The sequence below is a fragment of the Trachurus japonicus genome, chromosome 17, assembly GCF_045865225.1.
Source record: "Trachurus japonicus isolate A0001 chromosome 17, Traja_1.0".
Lineage (NCBI taxonomy): Eukaryota > Metazoa > Chordata > Actinopteri > Carangiformes > Carangidae > Trachurus > Trachurus japonicus.
This window is the reverse complement of record NC_140923.1, coordinates 32,721,087-32,745,927: the sequence shown is the minus strand read 5'-3', so window position 1 is coordinate 32,745,927 and position 24,841 is coordinate 32,721,087. Positions and strand designations below refer to the sequence as shown.

Genomic DNA, 24,841 nt, shown 5'->3' with positions numbered 1-24,841 from the left:
ATTAGTCACTTGTGCACACTCAGAACAGGCTGGCACATGCCATACACTCTATCACACAGCTTCCTCTTTCCACTGAACCATTCTAACTGGGTGTAAGTTGTGTTTTAGTACCTGAGGTGGGAAAAGTACACAGCACCATCACTTGGAGTCAGAATGCTCCTTCTTAAATGTAACTCAATACAAGCCAAAGTTGTGTAGTCAGATTTGTTGTACTGTTCCACATTTGCAGAACTTTGAAATAACCTACTGAAAGAACCTGAGGAATATAAAGTTTGTATGATCTGACACAATAGAAGTGGCCATGAGTCATTTTGACCAACCCCAGTGTAAAAGCTAACATGGTTTCTGTTTGTGGAGCTGTTCAAACTGAGCTGCTTGAACGCAACTAACCATGTAGGAGTTGGTGGTGATCTTTTTTTTTTTTTTCTCCTGTGACGGTCGACTGCATTTATCAGGGTAGTAAAAGAAAATTTGTGTTGTTTATTAAATGCTCTGCTTCAAAGTAACTGCTTCAAAGAAGTATGTCAGTACTTATTGTAAGAATGAATTGTAATAGAAGAGCCAAAAGTACAATATGTGTGCAGTGGTCTGGAAAACACAAGATATACAGTACTCAAGTAAAAGTACTTTGTAACTGTCCACGCCTGCATAACATATAACAAGGTCCCACAAACATTGTTTTTAGCAAATTTATATTGAAGTCTGGACCAAGGTGTTGACCTACATTGTTTTCCCTAGATGCTAGCATGCCCAAAAATGTGAAATATCAAAAACAGTATGTTTTGGTATTAATTGCTTACAGTACCACGTTACAGTTTTGCTTTTACTTTTTTTTTAATGTGTCTATTTTTTGTTTCAATTCATTTCAATACAATAAGAATGTCTGCTTGCACTAACGTGTAACTGCTGAGATCAGTAATCCCCCACAGATCACGTAATCTCAGTTTGTTTAAATTGTGTAATTCAGTGCATAATGCAGTGCAGCGTGGACTTGTCAAATTACTGCGGTCAGAACTGCATCATCAAGTCAGAACAGTAATGGAGGTCAGGCAACAACAACAACAGACATGAGGTTTTCTGTGAGGGAGGCCCGATAACTTCTTGGGACTGGTTACTTTATCATTGCCTCCCCTTCCCTGCCTCCTCCTCTCTTTCTCCCATGTGCAGGCGTACGGGTGAGGCTGCCCAGAGCAGGAGGAAAGAGACGCCTTTTCAGAGAGAGAGGATCAGATCAGAGACAAAGAGAGAGAGAGAGAGAGTACGAGAGTGTGGCTGAGCATCCCTCAGGATGAAGAAAAGCCGGAGCGCACAAGGGGTTACGCCAGACGATGTAAGTATTGATTTTTCCAACCCTCCATCTGTGCAGCCATGTATCCATCCATGCATATATTACATGGCCACTCATATTTTCTCCGTTTTTGAAATCCTGCTCCAAACTTTACCACCCAATCCTGCAGTTTGCACAGTTACCAGTGAATTTTGTAACATTTGCCTTTTCCTCCCGAAACCAAGATACAATGAGAATTGACCGAGGCAGCGAGTGCTGCATGCCCGTGCCGTGGTCGGTGACTCATAAACAGATGACTGTACTGTACACAACAGACCGCTATCCGGCAGGACACACTGCAGAGAGGGAGATGATGTGTCTGTTGGAACAGAGACAGGGTGGGGGGGGTGAAGGACAATGTGTTGTGTGATTGTGAGAGAGATAGTTAGGGTGATGGAGACGCAGAGTTGAAGACTGATGCAGAGTTGGGAGGAGAGGAGGGAGGCAGAGCATTAGGAGGAGGAGAGGTTCACACCAGGAGACATTTAGGCCCTAGAGTGAATGGAAACATGGATAAGAGGAGGAAGGACAGAGATCTGACAGAGAGGCCCATCTGTTCCTCCTCTATGCCACGGTGTTTATGACTGGGCAGGCAGGCCAGGTCATTTACTTTGACTTTGTCCAACAGAAGCTTAGAGGCCAAGTTACATCCTGAATGCCAAAGTCCTCTTGCTGTGACTGGCCTCACATCATCACGTAATGCAAACATATTGTACAACTTTCCCAACGGAGGTCATTTCTCACTTTTTATTTGTGGGATTTTTAGTCCAGTGTAATTGCCCTTAATGTCAGGAGTGATTAATGATGATTTTCTACTTTCATGCCACCAGTGGCGTTGTTAATAGAAAATAAATTTTTCAAATGTCAGCATCTCATTTTGGAACGAAACCTTCAATGAATTGCCTCTAAAATGCTATTTTCTGCTGGCAGGACTGTTTGTGCATGCACTCAATGTTTAAAAATATGTTTTCTATTTCATTGTACTATAATCAACAGCTTCAGCTTCCAAAGCCTGGAAGAAAAGTTAAAATGCTGTTTTTTCCCTCCAAGCCAAAAATGCATTTGAGCATTTTGTTTATGTTGCTTTATTTACAACAATTTCACATATTTTCCAAAAACATACAACATATCATTTGTTGTCATGGATAGATCAAAACCAGACTTTGTCCACCAACCTTCAAAGATAATTATAGATTTAGCAAAAAAAAAGATAAAGGGGGTGGATTGCTACTCCACTCACCACCCTTGAGTATCGATCTCCCACCTTTCATTCACATTCTAAAGCATCTTAATAATTAAAACTTTTTTTCCCCCCTCCTGGCTCCTAGATTCAATAATTCAGGCAGCACATCAAGCCATGCTGTTAGAGCTTCTGCTCTATAGCTGTCTCATTTATATTACCTTCTTCAAAAAGGCTTTTTGGAAGTTTCCCAGAGCACAGTGGAGTTGCTGAGGCTCTGCAGCCAAGAAAGGCCTTTCATCTTCATCGAAAAAACACCCACTCCACCTCTGTTTGACACTGGAGCTCCACTACCTCCGTTTTAGACTCATTGTTTTACCTTTCATCACAGTCCCCGTCCTTCTTTGACCATGTTCCAGCAAATATGACAAATCCCAGGTTTCTAAATTTACTGATGTTTTGAATTTTAAATTTATCAACATCCTTGTCCCACTCCTGGGTTATATACTGTACGAGCGTGCACTCAAAGTAAATTAGCACTGTTTCCTCTTCCTGATGCCATTTGGAAACAGACCAGAGATCAATGAAGAACTACAGTTACATGTCCAGATGTCAGAGGTGCAATCAGTGCACAATTGACGATTAATCTGGCGGCGAAGCAGCAGTGGCAACCTGACATATTGACAACGGACAGGTCAGAAGGGAGATGCGTTTTGCCAGATTTCATTTTCACCAATTTCTTTGGGACAGGAAAAGTGAGTCTTAGAGAGACAGGCACAATAAATCAGACAAATTGTGTTTCCTTGAAGGCGCAGGGGAGTCAGCAGAGACTATCAGAGAGGAAGGTGGACTCCTGTCTGTGGTGTCTTCTGTTCCGTTTACTCTTTCCTCCCCACTATCTCTCACAAACTTCCCCAGTCAATCTTTTCTGTAGTTTACTCTGTCATTCTTTCTTCTCTGCCATTAGTGTCCATCACTTTCACTGAAGAGAGGATGTGGGCTGTTATCTGTTGTCTTCTTCTTGTCTCTTTCTGTCTCAGATCATTAGCTCTCTACCACATCATATTGACACCACGCCGTCTCACTTCACTCACACGTTAATTTGAATTTTATCAATTTTCCTGTTGACCTTTTATCTCACTGAGCACACAACACTGTCATTTTCTCAGTTTGGAGAGGTGTCTGTTCATGACCAGCAGCCAAGTTGGACATGAACTGTCCTACTTTTTCCTGGTGGAATATCAAAAAAAAAAAGTCAAGCGAGCAGATGACAGCATAGCCAGTCTCCTGGCAGATATAATACCCAGTTACAGTCATTTGGACACTTCCTCTGGATTAGATGCATGAGCATGTGTTCTCACAGTGCTCCTTTTGACTTCTTACCAAGCTTAGGTAAATGATACTAGTCACGATTTTCCTACTCATTAATAAGTGGAATCATATAATACATCTGCAGCTATTTTATCCTCTATGGCATGAATTTTTATTTCAGGGAGAAAAATATTGTTGGCAATCTCTGATAATGTATCTGTAATTAAACTGAAAGTAAAGCTGGTCACCTGGTATTCAGCTGATAAAGTCTTAACAGTGACTTTATGCCTCTATTTATGCCATTATATGACATTATGCTAATATTTGAATAATATGCTTTTAGCACCATGGATGCTTTTTGAATTTTATCTCCTCATTTACTTTATATTATTCACGTGGTATTTGTGCCAGCAGGCTGCAGATGTGCCACAAATGGACTTGAAGACAAAGTGATTAGACTTGGCCAAAGGTCAAGGTCACGGTGAGCTCAGAAAACACTTTTTAGCCATAACTTAAGACTCCATACTGCAATTATAACAAACTTTCACACAAATGATTCATATTTTATATTCAGTAATTAGTAAAATAATAAGTAACTGAAATAATTATCACAAGTTGAACGCCCCCCTATACCGGCCAGACTGATAAATCCAACCTGATAAATCAACCAGACTGATATATTGGCTGACTTGTGTGTGATGAAATATACATCACCTGATAAGTACCAAGACATTGAGAATACGTAGGTTTGAGGTACAAAGGATCATTGTAATCTTTATTTTATTTATTTATTTATTTAAAGGAGGACAGTGCACATTAATGGACATAAAATGTAAAGGTGCCAGTGTTAGCCAATGGCTAATTTCCGACTGTAGTCCTCCTGGCAAGGTGTTAAAAGCCATTAAAATGAACAACAAGGACATAGGGAACATAATTCATAAAAGCAGGAAAACACAAGAAACACAAAAATCAGCACACAAATTGGAATCACTGCACAACTTGTCCACTAGAGATCACTGCCACATCTTCAAATGCAAAATGTCCCATATGGTCACAGTTATTTTAAAACAAATCTGTGTCAAGATTGTTCTATACTGTATGTTTTGTTTTTTTATGTTAAAATCCAATATTGATTCAGCCATGGAGGAAATGTGTTTAAGTAGATGTCAATAGACATAGAGTTGGTAGCTGATTGTGTGAAATTGTGGTGAGCAATCAGCCCTGATGATGACACTCTGACTCACTGTCAACCACTTTTCATTCACACTCACCTCCTCCATCCAGTTTTCTGCACTGCACACACATTAAAGAAACCAATCACTTCTTGTTCTGCGTTTCTAGGAATTCCTCTATTTCCCATAGTGCCCCCCCCCCCCTCTCGTTCATTTGAAAGCTGTCAGCGTGTTTCATTGACACTTGCATGCGGTGAACGTAAAGTGGAGGGTGATGTATGCAAAAGGGGCTCTGGCACTTCGTCTCTGTTTCCTCAGTGCCGTGGCTTGTTTACAACCAGTCATTAGAGCGAAGCACCGAGGGCTCCTCGGTGAAACCTTCACACTCAGCCACTCAGTCACATTAAACACACGATTTATATTCAGCACAGATTCATAAAAATGTCAATTGGCTGCTCAGGTGTCGAGGGATCCTGAATGAGTTTGATCAATCAGTTCATTTCTGTCTGTTTAATGAAGAGTGTAAAAAATGTAAATATAGCCAATGTAGCGCACAGCACGTTGTTAAATCAGGGATGTGTGCAGTTCAGGCAGATTGTTTAGTCAGGTTGAATCATTTGTACTCCTCTAAGCTGGGTTGTGTGTCTCTTAAATCTCTCTCAATTTTTTTCTAACCATGTTGTATTTTGGAAAACAATGTTTTTAAGAATATTTTGTGATGAATGAATGAATGAATGAATGAATGAATGAATTTTTTATTTTCGTGTCACTGTGGCCCATCCCATATGAGATTACAAGACACATTTAATGACAAATACAAGGGGGAAAAAAAAGACTAGACAGTTCTTCCTGTTGGTGTTAACCTGCCACACAGGTCTGACATAACTAAACAATTTAAGATTACTTTCACTATTCAACTATATATCGCACTTCATCTCATTGCCCAACCCTTTTCAAGAAATAAAGAAAATGCAAATATATTCAACTGAAAAAGATGTTTAGCTTCTCAGCATCGTCTAACCACACAAATTCATTATTTGGATCTACCTTACTAAACAATTTTTGTCTTATAGAGTCATAAAAAGGGCAGTGAAACACAAAATGACTTTCATTCTCCACCTCTTGGATGTCATATAAATTACAAATTCTATCGTCTTCTGCTGTGCCAACATATCTGCCTGTCTCAATATGAAGACCAAGAATACCAGCTCTCATTTGAGCACACAGGGATCTTTTCTTTTTAGACAAATTATACAAAACATAATTTTCTGGGCCAAATACCTGTTTTATTTCACAGTAAGTACGCAGTTTTGGTTTACCCCAAATATCTAATGCCCATCTATCTTTACTTTGTTGGAAAATAATTTCTTTTAATACGTTCATCTCCACTTTCTCTTTGTTATAATAATGGTCTTCATATCCAGCTCTCAGCAAGATGTCATATATTACCAGTGTTTAATTCAAGATGATATAAGTCATTGCTTTTTAACATTTACCCCACGCTTATTTCTCACCAACCTTTCCAGGAGAAGGATTACTATGAGCCAGTCTAACCCAGTTCCTTGTCGTTTCATTTTGTTTTTTTACCTTCAGGAGAATAAGGAGCCTCCCGTGGGACAGTTTTCCACAGCCAGCACCCTCGGGGTAGAGGTGTGCAAAGTCCACAGGCGCTTTTCTGGCAACCTGCAGCTGCCGCCGTTGTCATGGCGACAGGCAGAAAAGGAGAGGGACAGGGGCAGGCCGCTCACACCTGAGGACGATCCAGTGACCCGGGCCAGACCCACCAGCCTCCCCATCGTCTCCCTCCCTCGCATCGACATCACACAGGCCGACCCCGACAGGTGAGGCGGCAACACACAAAGCTGATATAAGTGTGCAGTTTTACATATTGTTATGATCTGCTGTTACGATGCATAAGAGTTTTTCTTATGCATTTCTCTCTTTTTTGGAGAACTATATTTATTTTTTTTCTTTATTTTCGCTTTGTGTTTTTGCATTTGTGTGTCGGTAGCAGCGGGAGGCCGGTTATTGCTCCCAGCGAGTCTTGACATTAGATTTGCAAATTAGCAGAATAGTTGGCAAAGACTTTTATGTTGTGTTTTTTTTTTCAGTTCACAACATGTTTTCCATGCCTTGTTTTCTTTCCTACTTTCAGTCAGCTCGTACAGTAATAAATATAACTCTGTGCCCTGAAGAAGGACCTCTCTAAAGCATCAGATGGTACAGAATAATTTGGCAGTCATGTAACCGAGCATGTTGTTATTTATTGTAGTGTCTACTTTCTGCGGTAGACTACAGTGGGCTGCTTTTCTTTGGAGGCATCAATTTTGCAGATGACTCTTTATTTTGTGATGGATTGGCTACTACTTTACATGATTGCACTGCAATATCGCCACAAAGACTGTGCGTCTCTTTTTCTTTGAACTCACTAAACCCCACATGATCGTTGGTTTCATAGATGCTCCGTCTGCTTTCATCTCTGTCACATTCATCCATCTGCTCGGCTGATTTTTTTTTTTTAAATGCGGGGTTGCGTTTATCTGGATAAAAGTTCAGGAGCTGGAAAACTTTTGCTCTGCTTATTGCGTGACACTGCGGCCGCTCCATAACTCTTGGTGTTACTTTCCAGCTGTTGCTGATTGGCCAACCAGCACGTCGAGGCTGTTAATTTGAATTTGCAGGGAGGATGTTCGAAAGGCATCTACCAATCAAATTAATCAGAGTCATATTCTAGGTATACGAGTGAATACTTGTCTCGTCCTCAGTGTTTCTCTTTGGGGACCTGATTACAACACAATAACATCTGATTCCGTATGTAACAGAAAAACCAGTTAGAGACGGTTCTGATAGTTTTCCTGGACAGTGTGATTGCAGCTGTTTCTTAGGAAGGCAGCAGCTCTTAAATGCCAGGAAAGTGCCATCACTCTGTACTCGGTTGTAAAGTAGAGACACTAATGGAGGACAGAGGAGAGAACAGGGAGCTCGACTTGGACCGGGTTGACTCCTGCAGCGCCGTCGATCCCGGCCAGAAACTCTCCCCACACAGCTCACCGAGACGCTTTCGCAAGCAGGTTGTGAACAAACATCTCCGCCGATACAGACGCTTCACAGTAGCAAACACCTGGTAAGGATTTGGTTATCGTGTTTGTTATATGTGAGAGACAGAGCCTGCCAGAGTAAAAGACAGCAGAGAAACACAGCTCAACTGGCTGTTTCTGCACTGTTTGTCTCCATTAGTCAACTCAGTTTATTTATTGTGCTCTACAGTCGGCCCCTGGTGATTGAGGGTTTTTTATTAACTGACACAAACCCTTATTTAGTAGTAGTTTATTTCACGTTGTCTACTCCAGCATGTGTTTTATCAAAGAGATTGATATTATTGGTATTTAAAAACACTGCTACCAGACTCCGATGATAATCTGCAGATTCTGATGGTGGCAACTGGCCACAGTTTTCTGAATTTTTTAAGTCCGGTCTGGCAATTGTATATGGAGCCCAGGATCCCTTGTGTGTCTCAAAGAGCTTTACAGTCTGTACAATATGAGACTGTTGTCCACAGATGCTGTAGATGAACACAAAGACATGTTCCCACATACGCAGAAGAATATGCCGTGGTTGCGTTACTGTAGTTTGGGATTTATACCAGATAAAGTTTATTGAATAGATTTCAGCGAGATCATGTGTTGCTTCGTAGGCAAGGGCCTTAACAGTGCTGCTTTTTCTTTTATTTGTTGAATGTGCAAAAGGTGAGGACCCCAGTCTGTGGACACTTTTAAAAAGCTCTTAAAACATTTTTGTTCAGGCAGGCGATCTTTAGTTGTCCGTAGATTACTCAGAATGTTTTTTTGTTGTTGGTGATTTTGATGCACTTTGAGATTATTTCATGGAAAATGCTTTACAAATTATTATTATTATTCTTCTTCTTCTTATTCTTCTTATTATTATTCTTATTATTATTACTACCTCATTTCAACCTAAAATGTGTTTATGGTGTCAGGACACTGAAACGTACAAACTGAACAAAGCAGAGTGTTTTTCCACTGGAATGAACTGTGCTGAAGAGAAGTTTCTCCACTCCTGTGTGAGTGCTCACCAGTGCTCTTGATTATTTAGTTGAGTTGTAGATATTAAATTCTCTTGAGTGTACTGCTCTGCTGGTGTCTACGTCCTTTCTTTTTAAAAAAAAAAAGAAAGAAAAAAAGACGGCCAGTCTGTTTCTTTTTTCCTCTGGTCTTGCTCAGATGATAATGGGGGGCTCTGGTTCTTCTCAGTCGTCCTAATGTCACCCAGTAACACAATTCAGATAGCTGAAATGTAAATCAACTCTTCTGATGTGGAGGTAGAGTGTATAAACACAGATCAACCGTTAAAACAACTTGGAATTTGTATCATTAATAAGCGGTTTTCTGCCAGAACTAAAACATGAATGTTATTTTAGATCATGTTTTAAGGGTAGCAGTTTGATGAAGATTAAATGTCCCATAACATTTATAAAGTCGGGTCCTTAAACTAAAAATGTTTAGATGACAGTTGGGAACTTTGTCCCACACACTTCTACCCTACTAACAGCCCCAGACAATCTCACTCCTGCCCTTCAAGAGGAACCATTTTTTTTAAATCAGGAGTGATCTGACCTTAACTTAACCCTCCTCTGTTCCTTGTCATGTTAGTTTGATCCTTGATAGAGAAAAATGGTTTTGTGTCTTGGGTCTTATTATGTTGCTGTGGTATGAACTGAGGGGGACAGTCCAACTGAAACAGGCTTTCTCCATTGCTTTTTGCAAACACAGAAGATCTTTTATGTCACTGAAATATCGACACATATCGTCATAATCACGAGTGAGTTTTACAAGAGTTGATAGATGAATGAAAATCTGGATTTTCTGCTTTAATTCCCCTCCTTTTTCACTATAAACCTGCATGGCATGCTTTTATAGGGTGTCACAGGTGGCCAGTTGAAGGGCGGGTGGGATGATGAACCCCCCCAGCCCCCCCCCCCCCCCCGATTAATCTGCAGTGGTTTGATATAAAAGGAAAAGGCGCAGGCGGTCAGATTAACAGAGCAACTACGAGTCCGCTCCCTGTGCTCCAGCCCATATCTGCCTGTTAGCATCTGCCAAGCCTACGTTATTCCAGCACGTGGCCTCTTACTGGTCAGAAAGGGGGTCTGTTGGTGCGTGTGTGTGTGCATGTGTATGAGTGAGCAGCTACAGCATCCTTGTTTTTTGTTGCCCGATGATGAGAGAGGAGGTGGATGCGAGCGAGAGAAGGATGATACGGAGGTCCCCCAGGTGCAGAGCTGGGCACTTTGACTTCAGCGAGGAAGTGGTCAGTGGGGCACACCTCTCAGCTCCCAGGTGACTTTTTACTCATCTCCTTTGTAGTATGTCTGTCTTTTTTCTCTTTTAAAACTGTAACTTACAGACCTTTTAACCGACTCTGTTTTAGTATTTATAGCCTTTCTATCTTTTGCTCTCTACGTGGTTTACAACAACTGCACCAACAGGCATTTACTACATGAAATCCTAACTTTACAGTATATTGCCAGAAGAGTTTAATTTGTGAGTTTGCAGTTTATCAACATCCAAAGAAAAGATGTGTCATTCACCCTGTGTGGTTTTTTCTCCTTCCGTCAGATTAAGAGGTCAGTTTGCTTTAGGTAAAACGTAACGTTAATGTTGTGTGGAGCTGAGATTTGAATGACGCAAAGCTCCACACAGATGACGTACGTCGCCGGGCCATGTGTGTGTAAACAGAGTTGCACATTTCCCATTAATCTGAACTCCTCTGGCAGAGGTGTGGGATGGAGAGTGTCTCAGTGGGATATGTGCTGAGTTAATCCCACATGTAGCAGGAATTAGAGGCGGGGATGAATGTGGGGCAAATAGTGAAGTGGTCTTTGGGACAGTCAGTCCATTACAAGATAGATTAAAGAGGAGATGTAACAGTGCTGCTGGTTGTGTTTATGTGTTCGTTTTGTTGACACCACAAAATGACTAGAAGTGGAGAAAAATTCAAAATGCTAATTTGCAAAACCTGCGAGTGAATATTATAGAAGCTAAAGTCAGGAGTTAGCTTTTATTTATTTATTTATTTATTGCTTGTGACATCTGTTGTTCCTGTGGGCCACTGACACCTTGACCTTTCACCTCTGATCTCCAGTCTATCTGACTTGATCATCTTGATCATCTACTCAATAGCCTGGCCTTTCCTCCTGCTCCCACTCCATGGTGACAAACAGATTATATACGTATGAATGAACATCTGTGGTGTCTTCGCTGTGGCATCAGAAAACATAATACCCAAAAGGACTGTCTCTGTTTAAAATATTTACGTTACGAATTTAAACTGCAGTCTGTTCTTTTGCTCTTCCTTCATTAATAGTATCTCTATTTGTTAGTCTTTACTGTAATTTGTTTGATTCATCTTGCACTCTGCATGTATTATCATAAAAGTCTCATTAGATTTATTTGTCAAAGAAAATGTACAAAACAATTCATCTCAAGCAATGAGAGGAGATACAGCTATTAGCTACTGTGATTTCCCCTCTGCAGTCCCCGGGCAGGTAATTGCAATCACTGTAACACACAATAGATCCTGTCTAAAAGACCATTGGGTATGGTTGGGTGTAAAGACAAACACAGCAGTTTGCACGTCATCACACCATAGGAAACTAATCTCTCTCTGTGTGTGTGCTGCTTTCTTGCTAGTGGGCAGGGATAAATGGAGCTGTCATGGACAGTATCCCAGTGAGACAAGCCAGACCAGAAATTTCCAATAAAGCCCCCCCCCCCACCACCCCCCACCACCACAACCCCTTCAATCACCGACCAGCAAAGCATACTTATTTAATGAGCACAATAGTTTTTTTTTTTGTTTTTTTTAGGATGGACGGGTGAGTAATCATTTTGGGATTTATGCAACCACTTCTTTTCTGGATGGGATTTGTGGGCATGTTGTGCAAGTCAGTACTTAGTGGGAGCTTAGCGAAAGTCCTGAGTACATAACGATGATGATTTGGATGTGATTAGACTTATGATTGATCAAACACAGACATGGTAAAATTAATCATCTCCTCATTTCTGGACTTTTTGAAATGTACTCCCGTCGTGCCAGCATTCACTGATTTCACTTGAGGATAACGCTGATATTACTGTTGTTTATCTTTTTCCTTTTAGCTTTGAAGTTGAGAATGGCCCGTCGTTGTGCTGCAGTCCCTCAGACCTGCAGGCCTCCCCGGGACTGGTTCTACACCCCAACTTGGCAGGCCATGGCCAGCGCAGAGAGTCGTTCCTGTATCGCTCTGACAGCGACTATGAACTATCACCAAAGTCCTTGTCTCGAAACTCATCCATCGTCGGGGAGCTGTGAGTTGTTCACATCAAAGCCCTCTGACATATGACTCAACTTTGATCAACTGTGTGTGCGTATTTAACAGTGAGTCTTTGCTTTCATCACTTCCAATTTCAGGCATGGAGAGGACTTGATTGTGACTCCATTTGCCCAGGTAAGAGCTGGCTACAAGTTAGTGAAGCTGCTTCAGCAAATATCAAAATCATCCCAAAAGATAATTTTGAAAACACAATTTCCTCAAGGGTTTTTAGACATGAAACTCTGTGGTTCATGAATCCTTTACCGACTCTCTATCGTAGTAACTTGTCTGCCCCCTGGTGGTCTGTAGTAGACCTTGCAATGTTTGGGTATGAATGATAGGATCATATCAGACACATTGTCCCAAACTTATACTTAAATTAACCAATGCTTGTTTAATCTGTTGTTCATGTGATTGAATTTAGTTCCAACCCATTAGCATTCACCCTGTTCACCCAATTTGAAACATCAATACTGAAATTTAAAAACATAGCACGGCTGATCATAAGGTTCTGTTTCCCATCCTCTTATATATTTTACAAAAACAAATGCAGATCAGTGATTCAAAAAGGTTATCAATTGATCTGTGTTGATTTCCGGTGGGTGTGGGCTCAGTGAACAAGTATCTTGCAAAATCTGCACTAAGTTTACTGCTTATTAATTCTTGTCAATGACTCAGATACAACAGTCAGTCAGTGCATCTCAATGCAAATCTTGTAAAAGACAACTCTACAAAGATGGTGCATTGTCACCATACTGCGACCATGGTGATACTGTTCTTCAGATGTCAAGCTTTGGCTGCTGTGGCTTATCATCTTTTTCTTCATAATCATTTTTTGTAGGTCCTGGCAAGTCTGCGGACCGTCAGGAACAACTTCACCACCTTGACGAATGTTCAGTGTGCATCCAATAAGTAAGTCACGTCATAATTGTGTTATAGTACCTGCTCATGTTGTGTGAAAGTATCAACACAATACATGCAGACTCGCAGGATGAAGTGTCAGGATGTTTGGTTGCTACAATTCAAAATGCCCACATCCGTCACTTGGGGGCGCCAATGCACCAAAGTTGTTTGTAATGCTTTGGCCTCATGAAGGCCAAATGCATTAGAGGCACCGATGTTAAAACTGGTTTCAGCAGCACACCTGGAACTTTTAACTGGACCCAGTGACGTTTTATTTTGTGTTTGGTGAAAGAGGAGGTGATCTCATCTCCTCTGATCACCGAACTGGGTCAGCACTAAAGCTGCACTTGCATCGGGTCTGCCAGAGGTAGACACATAGTCAGTACGACCTCAGAGAGCGGGGTCACTGTGAGCCAAAAACCTAAATCAGACATGACTGTGTCGGACAGTAGAAAGATCTGACCCGTGACCAGTTTGAAGAACTGACTGGGCCCTCTTTTTTGTGTTTGTGCCGTGACAACGATGATTGCTGCTGAAACCAAAACACGCAATAGAAAAAAAAAAATTATGCAACCAGTTGTTAAAAACTTGTTTTTCTTTGGTTTGCAGGAGGTCTCCGGCTGCAAATCAGCCCTCTGTCACCAAAGTCTGCCTGTCAGGTGAGTGCGGTCATAAACCTCTCTGAGCATGACGAGGCGAGTTTAGGTTCACCCTCAGCGGAGCTAATGATTCTTGGAAATGTGGAAAACTGTAACATGCAAGCAATGCAGTGCAGTTCCGCTCTTTTACTGTGGTAGTTGTGCAAGTTCTTAGAAGGAAAGTGTCAAAATTGGCTGCTGGTGGAGGCTCTGCTGCAGAAAGACATGAAAGAATGAGTCAAGATAATGATCCAAACATACAGTAAATACGCCCTAACTGGTGTTAATCCCAATGCATGCTGTTTCATGCAGGCAATACAGAGATGGTGTGTGTGTCTTGTCTCATACCAGTGAATAAAAAAAAGAGTGTGTCTTTGCAAATACTGTGCCTATTCAAAGTACTGTAAGCATTTAGACAGTTTTCTGCATGAGTTACATTCAGTGGCGTAGCTAGACTTTGGGTGTATGAAAATGTTCATGGAAACATTGTAACAGATGTTTACACTGTGTCATCTTTGAGCTTCTCCACACATGCATAGAGAAACTAATCTAGTCCCTGATACAGGAATCTGTGGTTTGATAACATCACAAAGATTCCCACGTTCTGATGCTGAAACCAGTCGGACAGAAAGGAGGAGGGTGAGAGCAGACAGAGATTGAGTGGTGCAGATTCACATCAGGTAGATGGTGAAGGAGTGAGAGGACAAGTAAAAGAAGGCGGGTCGGAGGGGGGGGGGGGCTGATATTAGTTCCTGCTGCACTGGTTCTTCAAGCCCGACTGACGTCAGCAGAGCCTGCACGCGGGTGCCCTCCACTTCCTATCAGCAAACTGAGCTGCTGGGAGCGTCCCACGGCAGGAAAAAATATAAGACAAGTGCGAGTCTCTTTTTGTCCTTCCTCCTCAACACTTCTCACAAACCTTGACCTTCGCTAAGCAATCGCTGACGAGTCAAACCATTTCATTATTGCCTTGGATCGTGACGCATGGGCAAGATAAAATGAGAAAAACAAATGTCTGTTAGAATTAGTTTGAAATCTCTGTGACACATTATAAAGCATTTATCTGCAGTCCCACTGGAGAGCATCCCCGTCATCAACTTTTCCCAAGCTCACAAAGAACATACAGTTTACACCTGCTACTATGTAATAGCGATTGTTCAGATTGTTCAGGACTATAACAATTAACAATATCACAAGGAAAGATGCCCTCACATCCTCCTTTGTGCTGCTCCCCGTCTCGTTTTCATCAACCCTTCAACCGGAAAAGGAGAACAGATTTTTCCTGTTTTGCATCTGTGTTTTCAGTGAGGCAATATTATCCCCAATGGTGGAAAAGATACGGTACCTGCGTCTTTCTGTGCATGAGCTCAGCGTAGATGGCTGAGTATGAGCTCTCTTTTTAATGCGGCTATAAAGGGATTTGAGCGGGACACACTGACATAGAATAAAATGCATCAGAAATTTGAGAGAGAGCGTTGTGAACTCCTGTAGGAAGACGGCAAGGTTAGAAACAGAGATAGTGTGCGTTTAAGAAAGAGTGAGAGATTTACCAGATCGTTGCAGGGAGTGAGAGAGGGAAGAAAGAAAACACACCAAAGGTCAGAGAGAGACGTCACAGTTTCTGAACCTTTTAATCAGATGCGATCAGGGAGAGAGAGAAAAAAAAGGTCAAACTGGATGAAATAAACAAAAAGCGCAGGAACGTGACTGCAGTCACTGGGTGAAAGTGCAGGAGAAGCAGGGGGATGGTGGGATACACACAAAAAAAAATCAGCTCAGCTGCAAATGCGTCAGTGGAGGCTGTTTACACTATTAAACATCTTACTCCAGTAATGTGAGGGGATTGTAGTTTTCCCCATGTGAGTTTGCAGTTTACGCTTCGCAAACCATCTTGGCCCCATCACACGCAGTCCCGTGAGCCAGGCGGCCAACAAAGGGCTCACTCTTCCCTGACTGATTCAGATTATAGGCTTTGCTTTATATTACAGCAGATAAATAGCACTTTTGAGGAAAATGCTTGATTATGACGTCCTTCGCCGTCAAACGCTGGTAATTAATCTGTAACGGTCATCACCAGCTGAATATTGTCACAGATGGCTGGTACTCTAGGGTACATGGTTAGTCATTTGACCAAGAAGGGGGATGTTAAACCTCATCATTTCTCAGTGAATGTTCCCTTTGACTGGCCTTCAGAAATTAATGTTTACACAATGGCCAGAAATGAATGTTTAAAGCAGAGCTGTCCAGAGCAGGGCCTGGTCCAGATAGAGCCTTTTATTTATTCCCTGAGTTTCACCCAGTATATGAAAAATAGAGAACAACAACAAAAAAATCACAAGACGTGGCACATGATTATGTCATTTTTTAATGTTGTTTCCCAGATTGCAAAATACATTGTTTGAATTTCTTCTGGCCCTGTGTGCGCCCAGTTCTGTTGGCCAAAGTCTGGCCCACATACTGGACAAATTATGTCAAACGTACAGAAAACTTACCCAGAATAAGTGTATGGGTCAGACATTGGTGGTAGAACCGGAGTGTGTAGTGTAGAAGTTTCAGTTTGCTATTTGGGTTTGAATGTTTTGGGGGAAAAGTGCATATTCACTTTCTCTCCAAAGGTTTGATCTCTATTGCTGCCATGTTTGTATCAGCAAAGAGATTGGAAACAGGAAAGGAGCTACGCAGCCTGCTTCTGTCCAAAGAAAACAAAAAGCCTCCTGCAAGGGCTGCATATTAGGCAGAAAAATCATGTTGCAATTATTTTTGGCAAATGTTACAATTTAAGGTTGTAGTCATTGTTGCATTTAATTTTTTACAGAGAATTATTTTTTAAATAATGATGTCTTTAGATTCTGATTTTAAGGCTTAAACGTCTCAGAATGCTTATGGTGCTAATGATGCACAAAACTGGTCCAACACATTTTACCTTTAAAAAAAAATTGCAGCTCCTGCAATTTGAATATTACATTTGCCCATGAAGCAATTTAAATTTTTCTTTCGAATGAGTGTGCAGTGCTAGTTCCTACCTCCGCTCTGAAATTCACCCATAAAAACATTTTATCTCGTATGTTTCATTTATGCAAAAGCAGAAGTTTAAAAATGATAAGTTGCACTTTTTGTTTCACTTGGGTTTTGTTTGTTTATGAGGTGCAAGTAGAGAGTTGGTTCCAGTTGGGTATAGCCTGGCTAGCTGTTTCCCCTTGTTTCCAATCTTAATGCTTAGCTCGGTAAATGGCAGCTGGGTGAAGCTGACCCTTTTATATGCATATGCATACTTCACAAAAAGTTTGACTGTTCCTTTGAACAATATTTACATCTACTGTGAGTTTTATTGAAGCCCCTTCAGATTCACAGTGTGTGCACCAGTATGTTCTTAGGTGGATTTTTTTTTATTTGAGCACAGTTGTGTAAAACTTCCCAAACAGGGCCATGATATACATGCTCTGATGTTTTAATCTGTTTATTCTTATTTTTCATTTCCTGAGATACATGTGTCAGCTGCTCAGAGAGCCTGTTGCCCAGAGCCTGATGCAATGAGCACAGTGCAGCAGACAGCTGCATTCTTACATACATATTCTCTGCCTTGAAACTAAACACACACGTGACCTTGTGCGTAGACTGGCCAGGGTGTGGGGCCCCGCACAATAAGCATTACTCATTCAGCTATTGTCTCATTTTGTAAACACGTCCTGAAAGAGAAGTAATGAATGAATAAAAGGTTATTCTAACAGCATAGGCAGAACAAATCATGTGTCAGTAACTGGTAGCCTACACTTTGATGACAAATAACAAGGAGTTATTTGTTTTAAATCAGCTCAGGAGTGCAGTTACAGTCTTATTAGTGATTGCTGTTCAGAATGTTTTAGTGTGACGGTGCATAGAAATGTAGTACAAAACACAGAAGGTGGTTGCAAGGACAAAGCAAAACAGTGGTGTCTGTATTAAAATGTAGGTGAAAATCATAGGTGAAGCATTTGCAATCAAACCTGCCGCCTGTATTGCAGGGAACATAGTGGCAGTATAATTGAAATATTCATGTTTGATTATTGAGTTTTATGGACATGCATGGATCAATACTGAATCCAGATCCACAGTACATCCAAATATTGTAGCATCAGTTTTGAAGCATTACGTTTATGTATCGTTACCTGCTGTCTTTCAACTGAGTTCAAGTGCAATGCTTCACTTTTGAAATAAAAGCAATAAACAGATGGGTGGATAGACACACACACACAGACACAGGCAGACACACAGCAGGCCACACACTGACGGCCAGAGCAAATCTGACTGGTCATTTTCAGTCTGGCCGGTCCACTCCTCTGCTGTCTGCAGCCGACGCTCTGCTCCGCAGCCAGAGTCCATGTCAGGTTTTCCAGGCTGGCAGCCAGAGGAGAGGATCTGCAGGGCTGGAAGCGTGCAGCCTGGTTAAGTATTTGAATTATGTCATTGACGTCAGCACAGTCATAAACCTCGCTGCGGCCCATCCCTCAAGCTGGCCCATGCCAACACAGCTCCATGGTGCATTGTGAAGGAGCTGTCAAACTGGCCTTGATGAGGTGTGTGGCAATCTGTGTGTGTGTCTGTGTGTTTGTGTATCTGTTGAAGTCTTTTGTTTTGATAGGTGTGAGATTATGGCTTCGTCCTAAACTGTAAACAGCCAAATCAGCTGCGAGGACTGAGAAAACAAAGGGTGATAAGGTGGTTTCTGGGTCGGACTTTCCGTAAAGCTCCTCCACACCACTGGCTCCCCAGAGGTTGCACCACATGGCACCAGATCATTGTATCAGATTCTGTCTCATACAGTAGTCGCCCTTTTTGATAGAGGTAACAAATCACACGCACACACCTTTCACGGTAACTCTTAACTTATTGTTCTGATAATCAGGAAATGGGAAGTCGGCATTTTTCTTCATGATCTGATAAAAGAAATTCCCGGACCTGATCAGATATTACTGGTCTTTGTGGAGAGGTTATGTCGAAAGCCTATGTTGAAAAAGCGATAACATTATATGCAAACAAATACAATTAGCTATTATATAACAACTGTAATTACACAAAATAATAAAAGCAAAAATTGTATGTACACATCTTCGTACTGTCAAAGATATTACAAATGTTAAACTACTGCAGTATTTCACTTTTCTGTGACTCTTCTTTTATGTGCAACTGTACTGTTCCATTTTTAATGATAAACCAGTGTCATAAATGGCATTGAAATGTATAAATTTCTTCTGGGGATAAACTATTTGTTAGAAAAACAAAACGTCAGCAGCAGTATAGATCTGCACTATGCAAATGATTTATTCAGTGACCAAATAGTTATTTTGCTGCAGGCAAGTCACTTATCAGCTTGAAGATATTTACAGTCTCAGTGTATTTTCCCACAAGGAGTGTGCTGTGTTGACTATTCACCTGTCAAGATAACCCTTTTGTGTAGCTTTTCTGATTAGACAAACATTTGTTGAATTTAGACACTTCCCTCTTTCTCTTTCTTTCTATTTCCTTATGTCAGACTCTGTTTCTGCTTCTCTGCTCTGGTGAACACACTGACGTACATGGGGGGGTGGGGGGGTGATACAAAGGTGATTCATTCTAACCCAACCCCCCCCCCCCCACCAACCTGTCTGTCTCAGCGCCGCGTATAGTGCGAAGTCAAACACAAGCATTGCTGAGTATGTGCACGTACCAATGTCAAAGTATGTGTTTTCTCCTTCATAATGTGGTGAGGTCAAGATGCGGAATGTGTGTGTTTGCGTACATGCAGATAGCTCGGAGCTGTTTACACTGAACCTGACGGCAGTGACTCAAGTCTTTTTCACTGGCTCTCTGTTGTAACTGGCTTCATCACTCTCTGACATGTCCAGCCAGTATGAATAAACACAATTTAAGTAACATTAGTCACAGTGTTAAAGTCGCATCACATACTCATATCAAATACTGAACAATACGTCAAGCCTGTAAAGCTGCTCACACATACATACCACATATGGCAGGAAATGACTAATTACAGTTACTGAAGTACTTAATCACATGTTTACGCAATCATATTTAATTTGTGTTATTTTCCATGTTATGATACTTTTACAGGTTGTTTTTTTGTTTCACTGCATTTCTTTGAAATTCATAGGTGCACTTTTCTCTTTATTATTCTTATTCCAACTAAATATATGATAGATATTATACACAGATGACAATATCAAGAATAGTCTGAAGATAAGTGGAGAAACTGGATGACAATGACCCCCCTGAATTCTGTAATAAGTATAAAATGATGTGAACGTACACTGTTGCCTTCACAGTCACCACATGTCAGCTCAGTTACGCACCTATGAGAGATTTGGTGTTGTTCATCTCTCCAGTAGAGAGACTGAGGTTTGTTGAATAACTGAGTGATGAAGCTCTTCTGGAGGCATGTGGTGGTCTAACAAATGACTGAGGCACTTCATATTGTTTTTTCCTTCGAATGTGATTACTCCTGACCTGCTCCAGCATTAAAATGAAATGTATGTTACATGTAAATGCATTAGAAATAATAATAATTTAAAAATTATTAAATTAAATTGCTAATTATGAATGATATATTCAAACTATAAGGGCTGTGCTTACTGAATACTTTTATTTCTAGTATTGACGTGGAGTTTTCTGACACTATGTCCGTATTAATTAACACAGGATGTTCCTTTTACATAACGGCATCACTGCTTTTTGTTGAATAAAAGATGAAAATACTTCAGCCATGACTGGCTGCAGCTCATCAGTAGGTGGTATAATAGCTGAGACAGAACAGTTCTGCAGACCAAGCTTCAGCCAGACAGCAAGGGGAAACAGGTTTTGGGGGGTGGGTTGAGAGCACAGAGAGGGGCAGTGTGAGGTGGATGTGACTGGAAGGTGTCTTGGGCGGGAATGGAGGTGGTGGTGGTGGGGGGGGGTTGTGTGTTTGAGCCCAGCCCTGGTCGTTAGTGCAGTTGATGGCTCTCACAGAGGTGGGTTTGTGGCCCTATAGGGGGAGAGAGATGGAGAGGGGGGAGGCAGACGGGTCTGTCTGCACACTGAGGTCTGTTGTCCTCTGGGCAGCCTCCAGCATATGGCCAAAGCATTAGGACTTGCTCAAGTAAGAAAAAAAAAAAGACTTCCACTGAAAAACAGGCTGGAAAAGTACCTCACACTCTGTCTGGAGCAGGTTTTTCAGACTGAGAGTTCGTCACGCCACTTTTGACTGGTGACATTGTGAAATGTCTGTAAGCCCATTTAGCACTGTATTTACGATCGACGAGAGGTGATGATTTCTTCAGCAGCCCCATCTACTCCTACTGTGTGTGTGCATATAACTCTGTTTTAATTACAACTTTAACTCACAAATCTGATTATTACGTGAGTCACATAAGTGAAGCATGGCTCCAGGTCCAACTGTTGTCATCTGTAGGAAATCCATGAGATGAATGTGTGAAGTTCTGCTTCAGTGATTTTACTTTTTACGCAAGTGGTTTGAAGCCCGAGACCAAAGCCAGTAAACTTTTGTTCTGCAGACTACATCAGACTGGTTTACTGCCATCTAATTCTGGCCTGTGTGCGTGAATCAGCCGCCAGTTTTTCAAAATGACCTGAACGCTGATCATACAGGTGGCTTGAAAGAGCCAGCCCTTTGATGTCCACCGACGGCCCTGTTAAAATGTCTAATGTCTATATACCCTCATCGGAGGGAACGGGGGCAGGATGTGGTTGCTCCGTCTTGGCAACATCAACTGCCCCTATGGCTCAAGGCGGCCGTGCATGGATATATACCCAGTTTCAACAGCTCACCACCTTGTGCATGAGCTGCTTTGAAGTTCTCCTTTCTGCTCTATGTCACTGATTTTTACATGGCTCGGATGCCAGTGGTTCCTGTGAATAGTTTGGACCGCGAAGCTTGGCGTCCGGCGGCATATTGTAGCCAAGTCTTCTTTGAATTCTCCAACCTGGATCGCAAGCAAAGGAAAAACTGGTCTGACCTGAGGAATGTGGCTAATGCTAGCAGTCTTCCTCTTGTAATCTGAGGAGCCAGTGGCATGATTTTCTAAAAACCACAGTCAAACTTAAACAACTAAAAACCTGACTGTCCTTTATGATTCAGAAGAGTCGCCCTCGCCTGTGTTGTTCAGATACATTTTCAGTGGTGGGAGGTTTCCCCTGACTGCACTATACGTTGTCTGGGATCTCATTGAAGTTCTTTGTTAAGCGTCGGTGGTTCAGAGTCTGTGCGCCATCACTGTGCTTTGAAGTGCTTTGATCCACTATATTGACGTAAATTGGGGAGCAGCACGCTGGCTGTCCTGTTGTGCTAAGCATATGGGGTAAATTTCTTCCATGTGTGAAGCCCTATGAAGTAGAGATCAGTCTTTTCCGTAGCAAAGGGAAGACGGGGAGATCCAGATGCGTTGAGTGTTTGCTCCCTCCAGGCACAGATTTGTTGAATCAACATTCTCCCTGGTATCAGAATCAGAATATGATGCTTCTTAATTTGTTTCCTGTTTTATCATCTCAGTGCATTTCCTATAAACCACTTTTTTCCTCACCAAAACTTGTCCGCCTACCATGTCTGAGTCACAGCTGCTAACGACAGAGCTATTTCACCGAATGACGGCTATGATTGTCCTCAGCAGTCACTCTGCCATTCAGTAATTCCGCTCCGTGTTTTGTGTGAGTTCAGGGCCAAAGAGGAAGTGCTTTGGTTTCTTTGGCACACAGCGAGACCCTGGCCTGGCCTCCCCCCAATTCAGGGAGTCAAAGTTTGCCTCTTGTGTTGCTTGTGCAAACACAGAGCTTGGTGTTTGATATAATTTTTTTTTCTCCCTCAGAGAGGTTCAGAGAGGAGAGAGCCAGTTTGTTGAAGCGTGGTGGTGTGGTGCGAGCTGCTGCTGCAGCTCAGCAGAGTACAGCCTTGAAGTGGTCTGCATGTTTCAGAAAGGAAGTCATCAGGAGTTGACAAAGTGCATTAAATAAACTAAAGCAGTTTTTTTGTCTCTGCCTCACCTCCCTGACATTTCTGCAGTTTCAATATATCAGCTATCAGAGAGATGCATTCTTGTGTATGAAAACAGTATGAGGGTATGAGGAGAATATACGAAAGCAAAGCCAGGTTGATCTCTCCTCAGGCTTTAGGGTTGAGTACTGTACTTCTGTGTAGTGTGTACACACACTGTATGTTTTTGAATGGGGGGGGGGGGGGGGTCCACAGACACATCAACAGCAGGAGGCAGCAGACCGCCTAGTTGGCTCAGTTGAGTGATACTGAGAGAGGAGGGGTGGGGGGAGGGGAGGGGGAGCCAGACAGAGTGGGAGGGGGGTTTGCAGAGCGCACGAGAGCGAGGGAATGAGGGGGTACAGAGAGAAAGAGCCTACAGAGAGGGAGAGTCAGCAAACAGTAACTCTAGCCTCAGTTTGTCTGAGAGTACGACTTCCGTGAACTTTCTGTGGTAGAGCGTAACAAGATGAAGGAGCTTTGTGTCCACACCTCCCCCTCTTCCTCTGCGTCTCCCGGATGTCCTGCCAGCCAGTCCTCCGTACGATCAAGCCACTCCGGGACCCTCGGACCTGCGCGCATGGTGTCGGGGGGCTCAGCCATGGACATGGATCCTCTTGGGCCTGATTACGTGTCCATGTGTCTGTTGGCAGATGAGTCCTACCAGAAGCTTGCTATGGAGACCATGGAGGAGCTGGACTGGTGTCTGGACCAGTTGGAGACCATCCAGACCTACCGCTCTGTCAGTGACATGGCCTCCAACAAGGTAGGACTATTCAGCCTATTCATTTATATCTGTAAATATGCAAACAATGCATTTGCTTGTGTTGTCTCGTCTCTGACGGATGCGACTTTGCAACATACTGTAAACTACAGTTGTTGATCTTGTTGCACATTTGGTCGTCTTCTTGTGCAAGACGCATTTCTCATTTTCAAAGAGAACACTTTAATTTTTAGATAAATAGTTTAAGGGTGTCATGTATGGAGGGGTAAAAAAAGAAAGTTTAATATTGTTTTTAACTTGACGATCAATAACTCTTTACGTCCAGCAGAGGAACCTGTAATCTGCTATTGACATATAAACACAGTGCTCAGATTGACTAATAATTATTATTATAACTATAATTAAGCAGCTTAGACCCTTAACATACATTTCACTGTGTCAATGTCTGTTCCACCCAGTGCACAAATGGCCACAGTAAGATCTCCCAGCAACACAGCACACTGCCATTAGACAGTGTTATCCAGTGTATCCAGTGTTATTTTGGTCTCCCAGACCACAATTAACAAAGGCTTAGATTTAAAGATGATCATTTCACAGGTAGCTGTTCATTACTACAAAATTATTGCAACACAGTGCATTCTGTTTTTTTTTGTTTTTTTCTTGCTGTCAGAGGGCATTATATTGAGAGTGAACTTGTGATGATGGCTTGACTGACTTGTTCACAGCTGGACAATAGGTTTTCTGTGTGGTTGTCCATTTGCACAGGGTATGCAAAATGTAAATTGCTTTTTGCCACATTGACGCACTTGCAAAGTAACAGCTGTTCTGTGGTACTATATGAGCTGGCATCATCATTTTATGGATCTCTTGTAAAAAAAAAAAAAAAAAAGAAGAAGAAAAGTGCAGTGTTTGTTTTGCATACATGACTACGGAGTTCCTGTTATCTTTAAATGGCATAGCAGGCTTAGCATGGCATGTGTTCCACAGAAAGTGTTCAGCTTCAATGTCCTTTCCTTATTCAAACTACCTGGTGTGTTATGCAACAGGCCAGGATACAGGAGGGTATACAGTGTGATTTAAACTGCACACAGATGCATTTGTCCTTGTTCCTGTGTGGTGCGGATGTTGGCTCTGTTGTTAGTTTGAGCTCAGTCGGACATGGGCACACTTTCTCAAGTGATGTCATCTGAAAAGGTCACAGTCAACTGACAGACAAAAG

The 24,841-nt window shown here is 41.9% G+C and overlaps 1 protein-coding gene across 3 annotated transcripts in view; it reads left to right on the top strand.

The window, feature by feature from the left end:
* Nucleotides 1-24,841, top strand: part of LOC146971137 (3',5'-cyclic-AMP phosphodiesterase 4B-like) — a 51,535-nt gene that overhangs the window by 13,884 nt on the left and 12,810 nt on the right. The window contains exons 4-10 of one of the 3 annotated variants that reach the window (XM_085805208.1): nucleotides 1,168-1,330; nucleotides 6,584-6,831; nucleotides 12,169-12,357; nucleotides 12,461-12,497; nucleotides 13,204-13,274; nucleotides 13,875-13,924; nucleotides 23,552-23,664. In XM_085805208.1, the coding sequence (XP_085661334.1) occupies nucleotides 1,289-1,330; nucleotides 6,584-6,831; nucleotides 12,169-12,357; nucleotides 12,461-12,497; nucleotides 13,204-13,274; nucleotides 13,875-13,924; nucleotides 23,552-23,664 (750 nt within the window). In that variant the 5' untranslated portion in view covers nucleotides 1,168-1,288. Of the gene's footprint in view, nucleotides 1-1,167; nucleotides 1,331-6,583; nucleotides 6,832-7,929; nucleotides 8,115-10,210; nucleotides 10,348-12,168; nucleotides 12,358-12,460; nucleotides 12,498-13,203; nucleotides 13,275-13,874; nucleotides 13,925-23,551; nucleotides 23,665-24,841 lie in introns of those variants that run through there. The other 2 variants (XM_085805209.1, XM_085805210.1) reach the window with 2 other exon arrangements.